This window comes from Schistosoma mansoni, chromosome W, assembly GCF_000237925.1.
Source record: "Schistosoma mansoni strain Puerto Rico chromosome W, complete genome".
Taxonomy (NCBI): domain Eukaryota; kingdom Metazoa; phylum Platyhelminthes; class Trematoda; order Strigeidida; family Schistosomatidae; genus Schistosoma; species Schistosoma mansoni.
Window position 1 is genome coordinate 58,865,555 of NC_031502.1, and position 11,929 is coordinate 58,877,483.

At 37.0% G+C, this 11,929-nt stretch overlaps 1 protein-coding gene across 1 annotated transcript in view; it reads left to right on the forward strand.

Moving 5' to 3' along the window:
• Window positions 1-11,929, forward strand: part of Smp_163750 (putative otoferlin) — a gene marked incomplete at both ends in the record, with an annotated part of 111,382 nt that overhangs the window by 77,423 nt on the left and 22,030 nt on the right. Inside the window, 2 exons of the mRNA XM_018790323.1 lie at window positions 2,911-3,032; window positions 7,654-7,782. Of these exons, the coding sequence (XP_018655678.1) occupies window positions 2,911-3,032; window positions 7,654-7,782 (251 nt within the window). The remainder of the gene's footprint in view (window positions 1-2,910; window positions 3,033-7,653; window positions 7,783-11,929) is intronic.

Here is an 11,929-nt window from a genome sequence, read left to right on the forward strand (position 1 = left end):
TGTGCGTAACTCATTCATAATTGATACAAACTGGAGTAATAGAAAATTAATTAATTAATTTTATCAGTAGGGGTTTTGTGGAGGAATCCCACAATAGGACGAAACGGCCGTCCAGTGCTTCCAGGTTTTTCCTGGTGGTCTAGCTTTAATTGACTCACGCTTTCAATTAATTAATGGTAAATCTAGTACATTAGGACAACGGTTTGTAGGTCAAATGGAAACTTAGAAGTAGGAAAATATAGAAATACAACATCTAAAAAGTCTACTATTAATAATTTGTATAACGGTTTCAAAGTTATACTTCCGAGCTATTCGTCCCATTATATTATTCCTGTTCGGTACATACTTTTTTATTCAGTTCCAACAAAGTTGTTCCTTCGAAGTAGTATCTATATGATAAAAGTGTAAATTATTTTAAATGACTTTTTGACATGCTGCTCAAAGTCGGACAGAATATTTACTTTCTCAAGAACATATGGTTAGTGTGTCTTAATCTTAAGTAGGCTATTATTCATTCCCATAGTCAAGCCACACATCTTTTTGACAACTTGGGATAGTTCATTAACTCAAACTTTATTGTTTGGACTTTTGGAAATAGTCATTTCTGTTAGTTCTTGATCTATTTCCATAGATAGTTGGTCAAGTGTTATGCCATTTTTGTCTGATCCTTAATACAGATAAAATTCTATAGATCAAGTTTCAATGTGCTCACTAGTCTATGTAATTCAGCTAACTAACTTAAACTGTTTTATATGTAAATAAATAGACTTGTTTTCATTAAATTTGAAACTCGTCTACCCACCAAAATTACCCCTAAACTCATCCATTAAGTAATATAGTAAATGGCTGTGATATACTTTTCACACTTCATTCTACATTTTTCGTAGAAATACTGTAGTTCAAATTTTCAGATCATCAGATATTCGTCAGTATAGAGCTGTGGAGGTTATTGAGTTGCACTGAAACCATGAACCGTTCTAAGTTAGACCATCATTCAAAATCTGGGAACATCGGATAACCATTTCGTCCTACCATGAGACTCTTCCACATTTATGACTCTACACGTAGGAATCGAACACAGGATCTTTGGTCTCATGCAATAACGCTTGGTTTCTAAACCACTGAACCAGCATGCAATGGCGTTAACGTATAACCTTAATCAATTTACGATATTGCGTGACTATCTTCCATTGTCTTCGGTGGGTATGTATCTCCTCAATAGTACGCATTCACAACCCTACACTCAAGGCTCAAATATTTTAATTAGTAAAAAATAGTTACATATAAGTAGTTCAATTGGCGTATGCAATTTACGTGTTTATGTCAAATCTTGATACCTGCTTACTTAACAACGTTACACAGTTACATGTATATGTATTTGAACTAGTTTATTGTCTAATATTTTTAGATCAATTCTAAAGGATTATTTCAAAAAGAATTTGTTGATTTAAACTATGATGTTGAAACTCATGAAGATCAAAGTTGGGTAGAAACAATACTGGTAAGTTTTTTTTGGTATCGGTAAGCTAATGATGAAATATGTACCCAAATATAACCGAAATAAATTTCTTTACTTAACTTTGGACGATTAACAGATTTTACCTCAGTGATACACTGATAGGTGACATGAATTGAGAAGACATTACTTTCGTATGAATATATAAGTATAATGAATTAAAACTGCTGCCTATCATCATAGTACTCATAAAAGACTTAAGTTGACAACAAATAATCCGTTCGTTGTCAAACGTAAAGTGACAACAGTATTGAAGCTGAGGAAGTGGAACGTATTGAAATATAAGAGTGGAGATGATGTACGGTTGCCTCTATAACACTGTTGTTAATTATGAAACATAACACTTAGTGTCTTTAAAACCAGATAATGATTATTTTACAGATAACATCCAGAATAGCTGCATTTAAGAAAACACTCTAATCATATATATATTTCCAGGCGCCATAGTTTATCGGAATAGGCAATGAATGAGAAAGCGTGATACGCCCGGACTATCTTATTAGACAGAAGTTTCTAGTTTCATCAATCGATTTATCATTCTCACTTAGTACTTCATGTCTAACTTCAACATTAATCATCGAACCAGTGTTTTGAAGAGATCTATAACATATCCAGACATCTTACCAGTTTGATAGGTACTATTGTAATGAATGGGAATACATGTGGGACAACCGATTATGCATTTAACACAAATTACAAAGTTGCTCGGTAAAATAGAAAAAATCCATACTCTGACACTTCATTTGCAAAATGTTCATTAATTGTCTCAGGCTTCATTGTTCCTGGATTTCCACACCAATTAATTTCTGTTTCTATTCTTCCTTTATCGATCTTTTCAATCTTGTGCTGCCAGATATTCTATTCCTGACTCACGATATATAATACGTATGTCGATATAAGTAGCCCACATCACACTATAAACTTTCAGAATTCTTGGTCTAGGTTTGATAATTTTGCTAGTGTTACAACCACTGAACTGAATAGATTACTTGCGAAGCTTTAGTTATGATTCTAGTTAACATCTTTAGAAGTGTGGTTTACTAAACTATTTTGCAATCTGCGTGTCATATTCACCACACATTGATCTCTGATGGAGTACTACTGGGAACCATGTAGTGCTGGACAGCTGTTTCGTCCTGGCATGGGACACCTTAGCACTGAACACCCAGAACCCATCAGAGGTCAAATCCAGTGGGAAGTTATCATGAAATCATATAGCTAACAGGATCTGGCCAACCGGAAAGCATTCACTTGAACTACAAGTCTTCCTTATTGCTTTAAAGTTAAATTCTTACTGCATTTTCAAACAAAAAAGTATTCTGCTAATTAAATGAAAGGTGGGAAGTTAATTTTTTAATCTCTTATTTTTTATTTCAAAAATAAGGTTTATCCAGTGGCACTTGAAGAAGTTCCAGATTTCAATGGTTTTAATTCACCTTTTCTAAATCTTCCGTTTTACAAAGGAAAACAATTGGAAGATCATGCATCTGAAAGTCGTATTACAGGATTTTTCAAGGTAACATTTTTTAGTGTGAGGGAATAATATGTGTTAACAGACAGCCACTAGTCATTATAATGGTTTCGAGCTAACAATACGTAAGGATTACTTACTTTCTTACGCCTGTTACCCCTCATGGAGGAGTATAGGCCGACCACTGGCATTCCCAATCGAAATCTGTACTCAACAACCCTTTCCAGTCCTCTTTTCCATCACCCTTCACGATTCCACGTTGGGGATTGCCTCGTGATGCAGTTTGATTATTTTTTCAATGTGTGTCCTATCCACTTCCAACGTCTTTTTCTAATTCCCTCTTCAGATGGAAGCAGGTTTATTCTCTCCCACAGTGGGCTGTTATTGATGGTTTGTGTCCAACGACAGATATAGAGAATCTTCCGTAGACAATTGTTTTTAAATACTTGTACTTCTTTGATGATGGATTTGGTAGTCTTGCGAGTTTCAGCTCAGTACAGTAGAACTGTCTTGACGTTCGTATTGAAGATTGTGACTTTGATATTGGTTGACAGACAGTTTTTTTGAGTTCCATATGTTCTTCAACTGTACGGATGCTGTCCTTGCATTGCCAATCCTATCCTTTACGTCTGCATCAGACCTTCTACGTTCATGGATGATGCTTTCCAGATACGTGAAAGATTCCACATCTTCCAGAGTTTCTCCATCAAGTGTGATTTGGTTAATGTTCTCCGTATTGTATTTGAGGATGTTTTTTTCCCTTTGTGTATATTGAGGCCTGCTGATTTAGAGGCTTCCGCTACACAGATTGTCTTGACCTACATTTATTGGTGTGTATTGGATAGAAGGGCCAGGTCATCTGTGAAGTCCAAATCGTCTAATTGATTCTGAGCTATCATTTGTATTCTGTGCTTCCCGTCAGATGTCGAGGTCTTCAAAATCCAGCAGACCACCATAAGAAAGAAAAAGATGGAGAGTAGATAGCTTTGTCTGATTCCGTTCCCCACTTGCAATGGGTCTGTCAGCTGTCCATGTCAAGATTAAGATAAGTTATATCTAGAATCAATTTTTAAATAATAATTTAGACAAATAAAAAAGTGTTTCGCTACTATATTGGATAAGTTAATCTGTGGGAATACTTAGAAAAGTTTCTACGACAATGATGTTTATTCTGACTATTAAATGTATGGTAATCGATTGTTTAATATTCAAGCAATCCATCAATGTAAATTCTTCATGACCTGTTTCCATCAATGCATGGTTTAGATGCTATAAAGCAAATAAATTTTAGTGAATGACAAACTGAATTACATAATCTGTCATTCCTCAGACTTGTGAGTAGAATAAGTGTCTTAATTTGCAAAAGCTTGTTTGTATATTGATAACATTTTGGGTAACTAAAATTATCTAAAGCTTACATAGTCTGTCCAATAAATAGATAAATCAAACTACTAAGGATGTTGGATATGGAGATGACTAAACTGATCATACCTGCACTAATTATATTAACTTATTAAGAAACAGACAAAGCCTTTGAGATCTTTAAAGATCTTAAGAGTAGGTGACATTAAGGTGATTTTCTTTCATGGTATTGTTAAGACCGATGAAAATATAGCGCATAAATTCAGTATTAGATGTTCTATGGGACTTGGGAAAAATTATCCGAAACTCTATGAAATGTTGAGGAATATTCCTATAGAGAAAACATTTAGAAAACCAGGTTTTGCTAAGTAGATCAATATTTTCAGTGAGAATTGAAAAGATTTAAATGATAAAACATGTAATAATGAGGTGATTGAAGACCACAATTTCTGAGGACTTCCAGGAGTTTTTCGAGCAATGGGAACGGAGATGAGATTTATTATCATAAATGAGAATTATTTTGAAGGGGATAAGATTGATGTACCCTATGAAATTTTAATGACCATGAGTTGCTTACATATTGAAAGATCTTCGTATATTCAGAGGGGGTTTTGTGGAGAATTTAGTATTTTCACAATTGAAATCATGAGTCAATTGAAGCTAGACCACCATGGAAAACCTGGAAGCACTGGACGGCTGTTTCGTCCTATTATGGGACTCCCCAGCACCGCGCATCCACAACGCCGCACTCGCGAAATTCAAACCCAGGACCTACCAGTCTCGAACCAGAGCACTTAACCGATAGACCACTGAGCCGACCGGCATCCAACGGTGTTAATGTCTAACTTCAACCAATCCACGATTTTGAGCGACCGTTCACCAATTGTCTTCAGTGAGTTGATATCTCTACAACAGACCTGGTAGAACTCCACTGGTCACTGCTTCCCACTAGAACTCAAGGAAATATCTCTTGAAGTCAGTCACTAGTGAGCATATGATTATAGATCAGAGGGTGTTTTGTGGAGAATTCGTATATTCAACCATTTTATCTCAACATAGTGCACGCAGTGCCGAGCCACCTAGACTAGTGGCCACATTGCAACTTGATCGATAGCATTCGATCAGCACTAAGAAGGACTTGACACGCATGACATTGATCACCACCCAGTGATCAACCAATTGTGAAATAATTATTTAATGTTATATGTGGTCATAATAAATATAGCTCGATGGAAAATAATTTGATCTGTAATTATAAGTGGACTTTATCTTTTCACCATTCTTTATGTGATTTATAAACATAAGGATTGAAATTTTGAAAAAAAAGATTCCAGAACAAATATCTTTATGATAATAATAGGTTCGTAATAAAACGTTCCAGAGCACAATTGATTGATCACTGGGTGGTGATCAATGTCATGCGTGTCAAGTCCTTCTTTAGTGCTGATCGAAGCACTGTTGAGTAATCAGACCATAGTTATTGCCATTGATAAATGGAATAAATATTACTTGAAGAGTTTTAGTTATATTCAGCAAAATGTTATTGTTATATCGATCGGGTGCGTGCCCTGTTTGATATATATGAGGTGATGATTCCCTCCAATGAGAGAGAGGAGTGAATTTATTGATCAGAGCTATGATACACAAAAACCGTATGAGCACTCTTGAGTACTTATCAGTCCTGCTTTCTGCCTAGACCAGCCAGTTAAGTCCAGAACACCAATAGCAGCCTCTGCAATATGAATCATTATTCTCAAACATACCGGGTTTATATACCGAACAAACTGACCACATTGTACCATAAAATATAAGATAACATTTGTACAAGATTTGGCCAAATGTGACTGTGAATAGATGGAACAGTAATCAATAAACTAGGGATAATTCAAGAATGGTAAGTCGTATAATAATAGTCTATAGGTCAAAATAAAGCTTATAATAAGAGGGACACGAATATGGATACTTTAGTTACTTAACAATTATACAATAGGAAATATACATATCACATTGGTCCATAAATAGTTCTACGAGTTACTATTCATAATTCTCCACGGGATATAACAGTTATATATTACTTTCTACTGGTATTGCTAATGTCCCAGTAGGAAGTTGATCATCAGAGTAAGGGTTTAGTGTAAATTCTTCAATTTTATAGATTATATCACGAAATGACTTCAGTTAGTTCACCATTAGTTCACCATAAAGTAATGAACAACTGTTTCATATCATTATGGAACTCTACAGTGATAAGTATTAACAATCCTCACCAACCAACTACACTCAAAACAGTTATTTATTCACTCATAACTAATTTAAACTATTAATTCTCGAGTTTCTAGTGAGAAGTCATAACCGATGGAGTTCAATAATGTCGATTTTTAAGTAGTCACTAATCATTATTATCGGATAATAGCTGAACACTAACAGAAATTGATTGACGTCCAAATCATTGGTTTAACGATTAGACACTCATCGTAAGACTTGAAGTACCTGAGTTTAACTTCAAGCACGGTCGTGGATATTTACTTCTGAGGTGTCCTATACTGAGACAAAATAGCTATCCAAGACTTTCAGCTTCTCAATCACTACTTAGCTAAGGCCTGTTTATAATGTAGACTAACTATCAGTACCAGTAAAGTTATCAATTAAATTGTAAAAATAGTTTTGTATAAACACAATAATTCTACGTATTATCAGAAGGGGTTTTTGTAGAGATTTAGTATTTTTCATAGTTGAAAGCGTGAGTCAATTGAAGCTAGACCACTATGGAAAACCTGTAAAGCTTCAATTGACTCACGCATTCAACTATGAAAAATACTAAATCTCTACAAAAACCCCTTCTGATAATTATTGTAATTATATGCTCACTAGTGACGTCGTGAAGTATATCAAGGAGCTCTGGTGAGAAGCAGTGACCAGTGGAGTTCAACCAGGCATGTTATGAGATAGGAACTCACTGAAGACAATCGGTGGACCGTTGTTCAACTTCGTGGATCAGTTGAAGTTAGACATTAACACCGTTGGAAGCCAGCTCGGTGGTCTATCGGTTAAGGGCTCTGGGTAGGTCTTCGGTTCGAATCTCGCGAGTGCGGGTTCTTGGATGCGCATTGCTGAGGAGTCCCATAATCGAACGAAACGGCCGTCCAGTGCTTCCAGGTTTTCCATGATGGTTTAGCTCCAATTGACTCACGCTTTGAACTATGAGAAATTCTACTAATATAAATTGATTAATGAAATTGTCCAGGATTAAATTCAAGATAATTCATTCATTACTATGTTTATTTGATTTTTTTTTAATATTCAGGGTAATTTAGTCATATATCCGGTGAATGATGATGAACCTTTACCAACTGAAATGTCACAATTAAAATTATACAAGACAATGCCAACTAAAGCAAAGTTCAAATTAACTGTACGATTATATGTGATACGAGTAAGTGTGAACAATATAACATAAACTACATTATCAAATTTTAACAGTATCATAATGTTATATTGTATACAGTAATATTGTGTGTATGCTACTGATGTTGATTGATATAAGTAGTATGTAAAATCAATCAGAAGTGGAACGCTTGGCAGCAGAAGGTTGAGGAGATCAAATAAAAGAGAATGGAAACAGAGAATAATTGTAATAGAAATGAAGGAACAATAAAGATTGAGACAATTGATGAAGGTTTTGCAAATGAAGTATTCAATATATGATTTTCATAATTTATAAAAGAACTCTGTAATTTTGTACCTAAGTTCCGTTCATTACAATATATCTGTTATAACGTATGCGTGCATATGTGCGGTGTTTGATATATGAACGCGCTGATTCCCGCCAATGAGAGGAGAGCGAATTATCGATCAGAGCTATGATACACAAAAGCCGTATGAGCACTCTTGAGTACTATTCGGTCCTTCTTTCTGCCTAGCTCAACCAGTCAAGACCAGAACACCAATAACAACCTCTGCAATATGAATCATTATTCTCAAACATACCGGGTTTATATACCAATCAAACAGACCACATCGTACCATAAAATAAAAAATAATATTTGTGCAAGATTTGGCCAAATGTGGCTGTGAATAGATGGAACAGTAACTAATGGACTGGGGATAACTCAAGAATGTTAAATCGTATTATAATAGACTATGGGTCGAAATAAAGCTTATAATAAGAGGGACACGAATATGGATACTTTAGTTACTCAACAACTATACAATAGGGAATATACATATCATATTAATCCATAGATAGTTCTCTGAGTTACCACTCACAATTCTCCACAGGACACAACAATATCTTAACATTTTTAAAAGAAGTTTCGACTTCATTAAAACAAAAAAATGTAGACTGAATGAAAAATTTGTTTTGTAATAATGAATTATTTCCCAGTTTTGCAGTGTTTTATGACAACTTGAACCGATGAATATATGTGCTTGATCCTACGTTGTAGCTGACTAACTGACTGTTGTAAATGCAAACTAATACTCGCTAAAAAAACGCTAACCAGAAAAAATAATTCAAACCATTTAAACTCTGCCCTGGGAGTTGAAGGAATAATTATGACGTCTCATAATGAAAGCCGAAATTCTTCGGAAGTCACGAGATCGATGCACCTTCTAACAACCAGAGCAACACTCTTTATAGGTACATGGAACGTCCGGACAATGTGGGAGACAGGAAAAACCAACCAAATAGCAATGGAAATGAGAAGATACAACTTGGCAGTGCTCGGAATCAGCGAAACAAATTGGACACAAACTGGACAACAAAGGCTAGGTACAGGAGAGATGCTGCTGTACTCCGGTCATGAAGGCGAAAATGCTCCACACACTCAGGGAGTTGCTCTAATGCTGTCCAAAGAAGCACGAAATGCACTTGTGGGATGGGAATCTCATGGACCCAGGATAATCAAAGCATCATTCAGAACAAAGAAGCAAGGGATCACAATGAACGTTATCCAATGTTATGCACCCACCAATGATAGCAACGACGATGATAAAGATCAGTTCTATGAAAGGCTGCAATCAATTATGGCAAAGTGCTCACGAAAGGATCTCAACATCCTTATGGGAGATCTAAATGCTAAAGTTAGAGTGGACAACACAGGATATGAAGATGTAATTGGACGACATGGATTAGGAGAGAGAAATAAAAATGGGGAGAGACTTGCAAACCTATGTGCATTCAACAAATTGGCTATAGGCGGCACAATATTCCCACACAAACGCATACACAAAGCTACATGGATCTCACCGGACCACACCACAGAGAACCAGATTGATCACATCTGTATCAACAAAAAATTCCGAAGATCAATGGACGATGTGAGAACCCGGAGAGGAGCTGATATAGCTTCAGATCACCACCTGGTTGTGGCCAAGATGAGACTGAAGCTAAAGAAACACTGAACAACTGGACAAACAGCACTACAAAGGTTCAATACAGCCTTCCTTCGAGATACTGACAAGCTCCATGAATTCAAGATAACTCTCAACAACAGGTTCCAGGCTCTACAGGATCTACTGAAAGAACAAGAAACTACTTTGGAGGACAACTGAAAAGAGATAAAAGAAGCACTAACTTCAACGTGTCAGGAGGTTCTGGATCTCTATGGGAACCCTGGACAAGATTCAAGAAAGGAAGAACAAGAAACTAGCAATTAACAACAGTCGAACACATGCAGACAAAGTCAAAGCACAAGCAGACTACGCAGAAGAAAACAAGAAAGTGAAGAAAAGCATTAAAGCCGACAAGCAGAAATACATAGGAGAACTAGCAATACGGCGGAAAAAGCTGCAAGAGAAGGGAATATGAAACAACAATATGATACAACGAAGAAATTGGCAGGGAGATATTGCAAACCAGAGAGACCAGTCAAAGACAAAGAAGGAAAGACAATCACTGAGATTCAAGAACAGAAGAAAAGATGGGCAGAATACTTCGAGGAACTGCTGAATAGACCAGCCCCATTGAATCCACCGAACATCGAAGCAGCCCACACAGACCTTCCAATAGATGTCACTCCAGCAACGATCGAAGAAGTCAAGATGGCCATCAGACAAATCAAAAGTGGGAAGGCGGCAGGACCTGACAATATACCAGCAGAAGCACTGAAGTCAGACATTGAAATAACTACAAACATGCTTTACCTTCTATTCAAGAAGATTTGGGAAGAGGAACAAGTGCCAATGGACTGGAAAGAAGGATATCTCATCAAGATATCAAAGAAAGGAGATCTGAGCAAATGTGAAAACCACAGAGGCACCAGTTTGTTATCAGTACCAGGAAAACTTTTCAACAGAGTGCTGCTGAATCGGATGAAAGACGCAGTAGACGCCCAACTTAGGGATCATCAGGCTGGATTCTGTAAGGATAGGTCGTGCACAGACCAGATTGCGACACTACGGATCATCGTTGAACAATCAGTTGAGTGGAACTCATCACTATACGTCAACTTCATTGACTATGAGAAGGCGTTTGACAGCGTGGACAAGAGAACATTATGGAAACTTCTTCGACACTATGGAGTTCCTGAAAAGATTGTCAACATTATCCAAAACTCATACGATGGACTACAGTGTAAAGTCATGCATGGAGGACAGCTGTCAGATGCTTTTCCAGTAAGGACCGGAGTCAGACAAGGCTGTCTACTCTCCTCATTTCTCTTTCTTCTAGTGATTGACTGGATTATGAAGATTTCGACATCTGATGGGAAATATGGAATACAATGGATAGCTCAGAGTCAATTAGATGATTTGGACTTCGCAGATGACCTAGCCCTCCTCTCTCATACACACGAACAAATGCAGATGAAGACTGCAAATGTAGCAGCAGCCTCCGCATCGATAGGCCTCCACATTCACAAAGGAAAAAGCAAGATTCTCAAATGCAACATGGAGAACACCAACCCAATCACACTTGATGGCGAAACTCTGGAAGAGGTGGAAACATTCAAGTACCTGGGGAGTATCGTTGATAAACAAGGAGGATCGGATGCAGATGTAAAGGCGAGGATTGGCAAAGCAAGGGCAGCATTTCTACAATTGAAGAATATATGGAACTCGAAACAACTCTCAACTAATTTCAAGGTCAGAATCTTTAATTCGAACGTCAAGACAGTCCTACTGTATGGAGCTGAAACGTGGAGAACTACTACGACCATCATCAGGAAGGTACAAGTATTTATAAATAGTTGTCTACGCAAAATACTCAACATCCATTTGACGGATACTATCAGCAACAGCGTTTTATGGGAGAGGACAAACCAGCTTCCAGCTGAAGAGGAAATGGTGAGAAAACGTTGGAAGTGGATCGGACATACATTAAGGAAATCACCAATGTGCATCACGACTCAATCCCTAACTTGGAATCCGGAAGGGAAGCGGAAAAGAGGAAGGCCAAAGAACTCACTACGACGGGAAATAGAAGCCGATATGAAAAGGATGAATGTTAACTGGAAAGAATTGGAAAGGAAGGCTCAGGACAGAGTTGGGTGGGGAATGCTGGTGAGCGGCCTATGCTCCTTGACGAGGGGTAACAGGCGTAAGTAAGTAAGTAAGTATTGACATACGCCTGTTACTCCCAA